General features: G+C 50.6%; 1 protein-coding gene and 1 pseudogene across 6 annotated transcripts in view; both read right to left on the bottom strand.

The window, feature by feature from the left end:
* Positions 1-844: 844 nt before the first annotated feature.
* SPEN (spen family transcriptional repressor) overlaps positions 845-12,369 on the bottom strand; it is a 113,074-nt gene continuing 101,549 nt past the window's right edge. For all 6 annotated transcript variants that reach the window (XM_039508990.1, XM_039508987.1, XM_039508988.1 and 3 more), the window contains 3 exons: positions 10,621-10,815; positions 9,776-9,934; positions 845-2,177 (listed from right to left, as the gene is read on the bottom strand). In XM_039508990.1, coding sequence (XP_039364924.1) covers positions 2,046-2,177; positions 9,776-9,934; positions 10,621-10,815 — 486 coding nt within the window. In that variant the 3' untranslated portion in view covers positions 845-2,045. The remainder of the gene's footprint in view (positions 2,178-9,775; positions 9,935-10,620; positions 10,816-12,369) is intronic.
* On the bottom strand, positions 9,969-10,096 carry LOC120388060 (annotated as a pseudogene).

Raw genomic sequence — 12,369 nt, 5'->3', positions numbered from 1 at the left:
GCTGGGAGCAGTGAACCGTAGCAAGTGGGAGCTGCGATCGGCCGAACCTGCGGATCCAGCAGGTAAACAAACCGGCCCAGCCCGCCAGGGGCTTTCCCTACACAAGCGGCAGCCCCAGTTTGAGAACCACTCAATTTAAAACATGGTCTAGGTTAATTTAACAGCTGGCCTTAAAGACTTGAATGCAGTTTGCAAAAGTTAACTAAAATATATTTTTTAAACAGTTGCTTTAGATTGTCAAGGTAGCACCTTCCCCTGCTTGATGGTTAAATACAATTCAACACTTTTTCTGTTAGTGCTTTCTTTTTAATAAATTGTCGTGATTAAAATGTCTTTTAGATCACGCTGGAGTTTTCCTTTAACAAGACCAGTTCAGTGGAGGTTCGTCACATTGGAGAGAATCCAAATGGGCAGTTTCTTACAGCTGGGTTGCAAATGGTTTCACAAATAGGAAGCCGCATATAATTCTCATCACTGAAATCAGTTGCCCCTGCAGCCACTTTCCACTTAGGCCCTGATCCTGCAATCAGACACAGCCCCCACCAATCCAGTGCAGTTGGATCCCATGGCAGGATCGGAACCTTCAGCTGTTTAAACCACTAGGGACTTTCTAGCTACAACTCCCGACACAAGTCTTCAAACATATTTCAGTGATTTGTGTTCTAAACACACACAAGGTACAGTTGCTTAAAACAATAAACCAAGGCTTTTCTTAGAACGTGCTCATTTGTGCTGTTGAAGGTTTTGTAGTTTATTCTGTGTATCAAAATTAAAAGTGCCTTCGACATTACCCAGAAAAGAACCAATACTTTGGAGTTTTACAAATCTTTACACCACAAAAAAACAAAGGCTAAAGTTCGATTTTATCTTTGATAAAATTATTTTTTTAAACAAGAGAAACTCACCAACAAAAAAGAAAAATTAAAAAAAGCTCCTATGTACAAACACTCGGGAAACAGCCAATCTCCACTGTAGGGGATGTGGCTTATTAGAAATGCTGGCCAAACTCAATCTCCTTGTGTTCTCCCTCCCACTCCGGAGCAACTGATGGATCACATCCAGGCTCAACATGTTTTGTATTTTTTAATAAAGTTTGTAATCCAATGGACACACAAAACAAAACTGCGCTGAGAAAACAGTTCCATAAATTAATAAGTGTTAGGGTAGGCGAGAAGGAGGGTAACAAGTCTTTGTACAAGTGTATAACACTTCCACATATTGTGAGACGAGGGACAAGGGAAGGTAATGTTTAAATGAAGCGCACTTACAAATGAGTGACAATACAAAGTCTGAGTATGAAAATAAGATTTTCTCTGAAAACACATTTTTGGCACAGATTAAAAAAAAATGTATGTTGTGGGGATTTGATTTTTTTTAAAGTCAGTATTATATATATTTATATATATTATATATATATATTTATATATACACACGCCCACTCAGTTCTGCATATCCCACCAGGAAGGAAAATAGCTCTCCCTTTGTTTTATTTTTTTCAGTGTAAACTGTACATCCCAGATGAAGAGAAGATGACTGCAGCAGAGGGAAGTGGAGGAGAGGAAGGGTCACATCCAGGAAAAAAAAAAGTGTGAAATGATCCTTGACCCACAGATTTCAGCAGAAGTTCCCAGGTCCTGCGTTTAGTCCACAACGCATGTTAATGTGTGTCAAGACATCCATAACGTCACAGCATGTCTTCAACTGTGCAAAGGTCCAAGTCACTAATTTAGTGCAAAGGCAGTTCAGGTTCTTTTTTTTTTTTCTTTTCTTTTTTGATAAAAAATATAGCCATCCTTTATTTTCCCCAAAAGGAGGCACAGAAACCCAATACCAGTCCGCCTGTTGAGTGCATCAGTTGTCCATAACCTAAAGCAATATGTAAACATACAAGGTAGCAGAACCACTACCCAGCAACAGTTTGATCGAGGCCGGTTAGGGCAGGAGGCTGGTAGTCTGGCAGCATTTTCTTGTGTTATTAGATTTTCTCTCTTTTTTTTTTTTTTTTTGCTGCAGGGCCTTGGAAAAGTCAGTGACCAACGAACAGCTCATACCGATGCGATGACAATCATAAGGTGAGGAGAGATGTTGGAGATGCTGGCTAGGAGGTCTGGAGCTAGACGGGACAGGTGGCTTTCAGAGAATTCACAGGGTGGGAATATCTGCAGAACATAGGCAGGCTGGGAAAGAATGAAAAAATAAAGACAAGAATGAAAAAACAGCTAGGAACCTCTGTATTTATTTGTTTTTCTATGAACTGATTGGACAATCACCCAGACAACTTATTTGGTGCCATAATGTGGAAATCCTACCGAACAATGCCAAATTTGGAAGGTGAACTGTGAATCACAAATAGTGTGACATAGAAAGACGATCACATATGCCTCTTAAAAGCTAATATTTTTTTAAAAAGCCACGTTAAATGCAGTCCTTACTCCCCTCTCTTTGCTGGATCTTTAAAGGACCTAGGTAGCGATAGGACACGTGATGTTACCTGAGCTGCAGCTCTTCATTCCTAAAACTGAGCTTCAGACATTCTAGGAATCAATATCGCCCATCAGTCTTAGGCTGTCTTCACTAGCGGCACTGCTGGAACACTTCAGTGTAGACACTCACTACTGTGATGAGAGAAGTTATCCCATCACTGTAGTTAATCCACCTCACCAAGAAGTAGTTAGATCAATGGATGCATTCTTCCATCAACCTAGTGCTGGCTACACCAAGGGTAAGGTCAGCTTAATTACATCACTTGGAGGTTTGGATGTTTCACATCCCTGAGTGACACAGCTAGGTCGACCTAACTTTTCAGTGTAAACCAGTTGGTGGGGGATAGGGGAAAAGATGAGAGAAGCTGCAGCTTAAGGTTACAGAGCTTTATGTAAAGTGATCAAAAACTGGGACACCGGTGGCAACATTTTCTAGGGTTGCAGACTAATCACACAAAAGGGCATTTTTTGAAAGCGCACGCTCACATTGCTACGGCCAGTTCTGACACAGTAGCAACACGCGTTTCAGAGGGGAGGATTTTTTCCCAGTAACTTAACGTCTGACTTGAGTTATCATGAAACACTAAGCAAGTGTCGTTAATATTCATTTTGAACAAAGAAACAGCTTTGATAGTGTCTCCATTTATCTGACTTTCCTCTTCCACATCGTTCATCAAACTGAATACTCATTCCAAGAGACTATTCTTGTTAAACACAGAACAAATCTAACTCAGTGCAGCAATATGTCTGGAACAAGCGTTTTGTAGTTATACAAGACAAACTTTTTGATTTACGTAATGAAAAACATATTTCAGGTGTCCTGAAAAAAAGTTCCTGGGACATCCATGAAAAACAGGGAAGTGAGGACTTCAGATTTCTAATGTTCAAAAAGAGCAAAGATCAGTTTTGTTTTTAAAAAGACAGAAATTTATAAATCAAAGCAGCAGCAAAGGGCAAAAAAGACGGTTACTCACCGTTGTAACTGTTGTTCTTCGAGATGTGTTGCTCCTATCCATTCCAGTTAGGTGTGCTCGCCGTGCGTGCACGGCTCTTCGGAAGATTTTTACCCTAGCAACTCCGGTGGGTCGGCTGGGCGTCCCCTGCAGTGGCGCCGCTATAGCGCTAGATATATACCCCAGCTGACCCGTCCGCTCCTCAGTTCCTTCTTGCCGGCTACTCCGACAGTGGGGAAGGAGGGCGGGTCTGGAATGGATAGGAGCAACACATCTCGAAGAACAACAGTTACAACGGTGAGTAACCGTCTTTTCTTCGAGTGATTGCTCCTATGCATTCCAGTTAGGTGATTCCCAAGCCTTACCTAGGTGGTGGGGTCGGAGTGAGACGTGGCAGAGTGTAAGACTGCTGAGCCAAAGGCTGCATCGTCTCTGGATTGTTGCACCAACGCGTAGTGGGAAGCGAAGGTGTGGACAGAAGACCAGGTGGCCGCTCTACAGATGTCCTGGATGGGGACATGGGCCAGGAAGGCGGCAGACGAGGCTTGTGCTCTTGTAGAGTGAGCGGTGAGGCGGCTAGCTGGCACACGAGCAAGCTCGTAACATGTCCGGATACAAGATGTTACCCAGGAGGAAATCCTATGAGAGGAGACCGGCTTGCCTTTCATGCGATCAGCAACCGCAACGAATAGCTGGGGCGAACGCCGGAAGGGCTTCGTCCGCTCTATGTAAAATGCGAGGGCCCTGCGGACGTCCAGGGTGTGAAGCTGTTCACGACTTGAGGTGTGCGGCTTCGGGAAAAAGACTGGGAGGAAAATGTCCTGGTTTAAGTGGAAGGCCGACACCACCTTAGGGAGGAAGGCCGGGTGTGGTCGAAGCTGCACCTTGTCTCCGTGGAAGATGGTATACGGTGGACCAACCGTTAGAGCACGAAGCTCGGAAACTCATCTCGCTGAAGTTATAGCGACGAGGAAAGCCGTCTTCCATGACAGGTAGAGCAGGGAGCACGTGGCCAAGGGCTCGAAGGGAGCTCCCATAAGCTTGGCTAGAACTAGGTTCAAATCCCAGGACGAGGTAGGCGGGTACAAGCGGTCTAGACCCTTAAGGAAGCGGGAAACCATTTGGATGGAAAAGATGGACCGTTCTCCTACGGCCGGTCGAAAGGCGGTGCCTCTTTGAAGGTGCCGCTAGGTGCGCCTTCAAAGAGGAGACGGCGAGACCTTGCTCCTTAAGGGACCAGAGGTAGTCCAGGATCGTCGGGATAGGGACCACGAAAGGATTAAGGCCTCTCTGATCGCACCAGAGGGCGAAATGCTTCCATTTCGCGAGGTAGGTTGAGCGAATGGATGGCTTCCTGCTTTCCATCAGGACTTGCTGTACCTCAGCCGAACAGACACGCTCCGCGCGAGTCAGCCACGCAGGCACCAAGCTGTAAGATGGAGGGACTGTAGGTCCGGGTGGCGGAGCCTGCCAAAGTCCTGCGTTATCAAGTCCGTCCATAATGGGAGGGGAATGGGATCCCGTACGGAGAGCTCGAGCAGCAGAGTGTACCAGTGCTGACTCGGCCAGGCCGGAGCGACGAGTATGAGGCGGGCCCTGTCCCTCCGAAGCTTGAGCAGCACCCGATGTACGAGTGGGAACGGAGGGAAGGCATATAGTAGGTGATCCGTCCACGAGCAGAGGAATGCGTCCGACAGGGAGCCTCGGGAGCGACCCTGGTAAGAACAGAACTGGTGGCACTTCCTGTTTTCTTTGGAGGCAAACAGGTCTATCTGGGGAAACCCCCACCTTCGGAAAATTGTGTGCACCACATCTGGACGAAGGGACCACTCATGGGAGAGGAATGACCAGCTGAGATGGTCGGCCAGCGTGTTCTGCACTCCTGGAAGAAAAGGACGCTACCAGGTGAATCGAGTGGAGAATGCAGAAGTCCCAAAGGAGCATCGCCTCCGTGCAAAGCAGGGAGGAGCGGGCCCCACCCTGCTTGTTGACATAAAACATCGCCGTCGTGTTGTCCGTGAACACCGCCACACAGCGCCCTTGAAGATGGGCGTGGAAGGTTTGACACGCGAGGTGGATCACCCGCAGCTCCCTGACATTGATATGTAGGGAGAGCTCTCGGGGCGACCAGAGACCCTGGGTGTGTAGGTCGCCGAGGTGCGCCCCCCACCCCAACTCTGAGGCATCTATGGTCAGGGTGACGGACGGGCGAGGAGGGCGGAATGGGACTCCGGCACACACGACCTCTGGGTCCAGCCACCAGTTGAGTGAATCGAGGGTCGGTTTCGTGACTGACACTACCATGTCTATGGGGTCGCGGTGCGGCCGGTACACCGACGCAAGCCAAGTTTGAAACGGGTGAAGGCGCAGCCACGCGTACGTAGTCACGAACGTGCATGACGCCATGTGGCCCAAGAGGCGGAGGCAGGATCGCACCGTTGTTGTGGGAAAGGATTGTAGGTCCCGGACGAAGGAGACCATCGCCTGGTGCCGAGGTCAAGGGAGGCAGGCCCTGGCCAAATTGGAATCCAGGACCGCTCCAATAAATTCCACTCTCTGTGATGGAGCTAAAGTGGACTTCTCGGCGTTTATCAGAAGTCCTAGGCGCTGAAACAGGGCTAGGATCTCGGCCATTTGACTTGCTACCAGCTGGCGGGATGGCCCGCGGATGAGCCAGTCGTCGAGATACAGGTACACGTGCATGCGACGACGGCGGAGGGCTGTGGCAACCCCTGCCATGCACTTGAAGACCCGTGGCGCCGTGGAGAGGCCGAAGGGTAGCACCGCAAACTGGTAGTGCACGTTGCTGACTATGAACCGCAGGTAGCGTCAATGGGGAGGGTAAATCGCGATATGGAAGTACGTGTCCTTCATATCGAGGGCGGCAAACCAGTCTCCCGGATCCAGGGAGGGAATGATGGTCCCCAGGGTTACCATGAGAAACTTGAGCTTGAGGAGGTATCTGTTGAGCTCTTGGAGGTCTAGTATAGGTCGTAGACCTCCCTTCGCCTTGGGGATTAGGAAATATCGGGAATAAAATCCCCGGCCTCACATGTTGCTCGGCACCTCCTCTATGGCCCCCAAACTCAGCAGAGTCTCGACCTCTTGCAAGAGGAACTGCTTGTGAGAGGGGTCCCTGAAGAGGGACGGGGAGGGGGCGAAACAAATTGAAGGCGGTAACCATACTCCACCGTACGAAGTACCCAGTTGTCCGTTGTTATCTGGGACCACGCCGGGAGGAAGTGGGAAAGACGGTTGAAAAATAACGGGGAAGGATCCGGTGAAGAGACTGATGGGCCGTCCTCGGGCGTCCCATCAAAAGGCAGACTTAGGCCCCTGAGGGGCTTTGGAGGGCGCTTGGGACTGATTTCCACGGTTGCCCGACGGTCTCCGGCGGTTCACCCTGCCTCTGCGCAGATTATCAGGCCGTGGCCTGGCCTGATTAAACCGGCGGTACGGCTGCTGCCGGAAGGACCTCCGCTGGGTAGCTGGTGTGTGCATGCCCAGGGTGCGGATGGCGACTCGGCCATCTTTAAGAGTCTGAATCCTCGAGTCTGTTTTCTCTGAGAAGAGGCCCTTGGTGTCGAAGGGCAGGTCCTGCAGAGTGTGCTGGACCTCGGGCGGCAAGGTGGAAGACTGCAGCCAGGAGATTCTTCTCATGGTCACTCCCGAGGCCAAAGTTCTGGCTCCTGAGTCTGCCAAGTCCAGGGAGGCCTGGAGGGAGGACCGGGAGGCTTTCTTGGCCTCCTCAATAAGGGCTGAGAATTCCGGTCTGGAGGCTGCTGGTATCAGCTCCGTAAATTTAGAAAGGGACACCAAGGTGTCGTAGGTGTAGCGACCAAGGAGAGCCAGCTGATTGGCAATCCGTAGCTGGAGGCCACCGGACGAATAGACCTTCCGGCCCAACAGGTCCATCCTTCGCGCGTCCTTGGATTTTGGCGCCGGAGCTGGTTGCCCATGTCGCTCCCGGTCATTCACGGACTGTACTACCAGGGAGTCCAGAGTTGGATGTGTGTACAAATACTCGTACCCGCTAGGGGGAACTGAGTATTTCCGTTCCACCCCTCGAGCGGTGGGAGGGATGATCGCCGGCGACTGCCAGATCGTATTGGCATTCTTTTGAATGGTCCGGATAAAGGGCAGGGCCACTCGCAGCGGAGCCTCAGCTCCAAGGACTCTGGTCACCGGGTCATCGTCCTCAGCGACTTCCTTGACAGGGAGGTCAATGGCCTGTGTCACCCGTCGAAGCAGGTCTTGGTGGGCCCGCAGGTCAATCGGTGGGGGGTCCGATGTCGATGCCCCCGCCACCGCCTCATCCGGTGAGGAAGACGAGGATAGGCCCTGGCCCATGGCTTCTGGATGTGGTTCGTCATGGGGTGCGAAGCCTCCGCGTCTACGGGATGCTCTGCCGCTACAGATAGCGGTGGAGCCTCAACCTGCGGTGATGGAGGAGGCCTGCTGACCGTGGCGTCCGGCACCATGTAGTCAGAGGTCCTGGGTCGCTGAAGGAAGGGGACCCCTTGAGCCTCGTGATAAGCCCAGGGGGTCCAGAAGCCCCACTGCTGCGGACCGTGGTCCTGCCCTTGGGGGTCGGCCCGAAGATCACCACCGCTGCCCGCTTGAGAGGCGACCGAAGGTTGGCGGGAAGGCCACGGAAGGTGTGTGGGGGGGGGGGGGTGGGGGGCGGCAGAGGCGCTCAGGGACTGCACCGTTGATGCCGCCGGTCTGTCCCTGGACGGTGCCGGGGATCGGTGCCGGTCGTCGCGGTGCCGGGAGCGAGAGCAGGACCATCGACCGTGCGGGTACCGGGAGGTTGACCGCGATCTCGACCGACGTCGGCGGGAGCGGCTGCGTGATGACCGGTACCGGGAGCAATACCGGGATCCGGACCTTCTTCGGTACCGACGGTCGGGAGACCGGGATCGTCTCCGGGAGTGCGACCGGTACCGCTCCACATCGCGGTACCGGGACTGCGACCGGCGCCGAGATGGAGAACGGTACCAGGAGCGAGACCGGTGCCGGGATCTGGATCGGCGAGAAGGCGACCGTCTCCGTGATCGGGATCGGGACCGCGAGTGGGAATGCCTTCTGTCTCGTCCGTCAGGGGAAGGAGGCCTCATGATGGCCGGTTTGCCCACTGACTTCACAGCCCGCACCGGCGGCGCCGGGGGCTGGAGACACGGTGCCTCTGTGAGCTCAATCAGCTCTCTCGCGTCGACGGGAGAGGCAGCTCAACCGCAGTTTGCACCGGGGAGCAGGGCGGTACTGGACTCGACGGCTCTTGTGGCGCCGGAGTCAACGGTACTGTGCACGGTCTGTGCACCACCACAGTCGGTGCCGGAGGTGGCTGGGTGAGCGGTCCCGGTGCAGGAGGCTTGGTGGCCGTCTGCGCCGTCTTGCGCTTCCTCGCCGGAGAAAGGGACCGGTGCCGGGGCGCCGGTGCCAGCTGTAGCTTTTTAAGAGTCTCGGTACCGGACCGGCTCGGGACCGCTGGTGCGCTTCGTACTGAGGACGACTGTTGAGCCGCTGGGGTCGGCACCGTAGGGCTAAGTGCCGATTCCACTAAGAGCTTCTTTAGCCTAAAGTCTCTCTCTTTTTTAGTCCGCAGCTTAAATGACTTGCAAATCGGGCACTTATCTGCTCGATGGGACTCTCCGAGGCAGCGCAGGCAGGAGTCGTGAGGGTCACCAATTGGCATGTGCCGCTGGCAAGCCGAACAGGGCTTGAACCCCGGTGCCTTGGGCATGAGCCCGCACCGTTTCGGGAAAAAGAGGGGCTAGCCCCCCTAATTCCCCTTAATACACTAACTAACTAACTTATTTAACTATTTTAACTAACTATATACAATAGAACCAGAGATACGCTAGGGATGTGGAGGTCAAAGGAGCACTCCACTGTTCCAACGGCCGTCACGGGCGGGAAGAAGGAACTGAGGAGCGGACGGGTCGGCTGGGGTATATATCTAGCGCTATAGCGGCGCCACTCCAGGGGGCGCCCAGCCGACCCGCCGGAGTTGCTAGGGTAAAAATCTTCCGAAGAGCCGTGCACGCACAGCGCGCACACCTAACTGGAATCCATAGGAGCAATCACTCGAAGAAGAACAAACTTTTTTCTTTTGTCTTAGCAGTTCACCATTAAAAATTAAATGATTTACTTTATTATATTTTCACCAAAGAAATAAAAGGCTAGCACTTCACATGCTAATTCTTTTGAAGACACAAGCATGCACCTTGACACTAAACACAAAAGGATTTTTTTGGTTTATATCCCATAACTATATAATAGTATTATTTTAATTTAATTTTTAACTGCAAAATTTCACTGTTTCCATGCAAATACCTGATTAGAGCCGGGGTTGGGAACATTGATGATTCCTGCAGCTTGTTTAGCCTGCAGGTAGCTGATGAATGCAGCCTTAAGTGACTCAGTCTGATTCACGACATCTTCCTGGTCTCGTCCACAAGGCAAGGCCAGTAACAGGCAGTAATCACTCTCCACCTGGGAAGAAAAGAGGACAATTAACAGTCAAGCGTTTTTTGGCACTGGTCCTGGAGACACTGCAATACCAGGTCAATGCATGGGGTGGACAGAGCAAGCTCCTATTCCATTCCCGTGTTTCAAAAATCAATTTAACATACAGTCCTCAAATAAAGAACATATCAAGCGTTTGCTAGGGACATGCCTGTTCCTGACACACATTCATTATCTTTAAACCTTTACCGGAAAATCCTCTCTTTGAACGTCTCAGGAATTAATTGGCTGTGGGTGTTGTGAAAGGCCACTGTAGACTTCTCAGCCAATTAAAAAAATAGGCGAAGAGACTATGGAAACTTCTCAGCTTCCAACGCACAAAACCAACAACTTCCACTTCCCATGTTGCTTAGACACTTCTGAGCTAGTAAAAGTCTGTTACATTGGCAAGAGACAGATTAGTTCAATTTTCTTTTAAGGGTCATGTCTGACAAGTCTGCTATTGACAATCTACCTTTCTGTAGAGAGCAGAGTAACACACGAGCTGTATGATCCCAAATCAACACCACTCCCTCACCTGAACTAAGTGAAGACTAGACACCCATTCATGTTTGCATTTAATCCTTTACGTCAAAGGAGACACACTTGCCCCACCAATATTTCAGAAGCCCCATCACTTACTGCAGACCCCAAAGCAATATATTACCCCGTACCATCATTCTGCGTGCCACACCCTCCAACTGCGAAGCCTCCAGTCGCATGCGCTGAGCAATTCGTAGTGGAGGTCCTCCTTCAGGTGCTGGCAAGGACCGGTGCGCCAAGACGTTGTTACCAGAGACAAAGTGGAGCTGAACTGCAGCTGTGTCATTCTTTAGAGCCAAAAGGCCCTGCCACACGATTGGGTATTTCTGAAAATAAAGGATGAAGAAATTTTAATACAAACAAATGAAGGAGTAAAATAAAGATATAATGAAACACTGACAGGAACGTGCTTCTAGTATGCAAAAGTTATCTTAATTGTGAGGGAAATCACATCTGTGCTGCTCATATGCTTCTGGCACTTTCAGCAGCAATTATGACACCAAGTATAGTGTTTTAAGAATGCAGTACATTTAATGCCTTCTCATAGTTGGTTCCCAGCAAGGACTGATTTGGGCCACATCCTACCAAATTATCAATGCAACACTTATTTCTTCATAGTGATCAATGGCTCCATGTCTAGCTGGCAGCCGGTATCAAGCAGAGTGCCCCAAGGGTCGGTCCTGGGGCCGGTTTTGTTCAATATTTTCATTAATGATCTGGAGGATGGCGTGGATTGCACTCTCAGCAAGTTTGCAGATGACACTAAACTGGGAGGAGTGGTAGATATGCTGGAGGGTAGGGATAGGATACAGAGGGACCTAGACAAATTGGAAGATTGGGCCAAAAGAAACCTGACGAGGTTCAACAAGGACAAGTGCAGAGTCCTGCACTTAGGACAGAAGAATCCCATGCACTGCTACAGACTAGGGACTGAATGGCTAGGAAGCAGTTCTGCAGAAAAGGACCTAGAGGTTACAGTGGATGAGAAGCTGGGCGTGAGTCGACAGTGTGCCCTTGTTGCCAAGAAGGCTAACGGCATTTTGGCCTGTGTAAGTAGGGGCATTGCTAGCAGATTGAGGGACATGATCATTCCCCTCTATTCAACGTTGGTGAGGCCTCATCTGGAGTACTGTGTCCAGTTTTGGGCCCCACACTACAAGAAGGATGTGGAAAAATCGGAAAGAGTCCAGCGGAGGGCAACAAAAATGATTAGGGGGCTGGAGCACATGACTTATGAGGAGAGGCTGAGGGAACTGGGATTGTTTAGTCTGCAGAAGAGAAGAATGAGGGGGGGATTTGAAAGCTGCTTTCAACTACCTGAAAGGGGGTTCCAAAGAAGATGGATCTAAACTGTTCTCAGTGGTACCAGATGACAGAACAAGGAATAATGGTCTCAAGTTGCAGTGGGGGAGGTTTACGTTGGATATTAGGAAAAACTTTTTCACTAGGAGGGTGGTGAAGCACTGGAATGGGTTACCTAGGGAGGTGGTGAAATCTCCTTCCTTAGAGGTTTTTAAAGTCAGGCTTGACAAAGCCCTGGCAGGGATGATTTAGTTGGAAATTGATCCTGCTTTGAGCAGGGGGTTGAACTAGATACCTCCTGAGGTCCCTTCCAACCCTGATATTCTATGATTCTATGACAGTGGCCTCCTGTCTGTTTATCCAAGGTCCCCATTACCTTAGTATCTGAGACCCCAAAAACTTTCATACATTTATCCTCATGTTATACTTAGGGAACTGAGGCATAGAGAGACTAGGTGACTTGCCCATGGTCAGACAGGAAGTCTCTGGCTGAGCAGGGACTTGAACCTGGATCTCCTGATTCCTAGGCTGGCACTCTAACCACATCACCATCCTTCCTCTACCCACCTCTCTCTCCT

This window comes from Mauremys reevesii, linkage group 21, assembly GCF_016161935.1.
Source record: "Mauremys reevesii isolate NIE-2019 linkage group 21, ASM1616193v1, whole genome shotgun sequence".
Classification (NCBI taxonomy): domain Eukaryota; kingdom Metazoa; phylum Chordata; order Testudines; family Geoemydidae; genus Mauremys; species Mauremys reevesii.
Note: the sequence above shows the minus strand (reverse complement) of the source record. Positions and strands in the feature narration are given on the sequence as shown.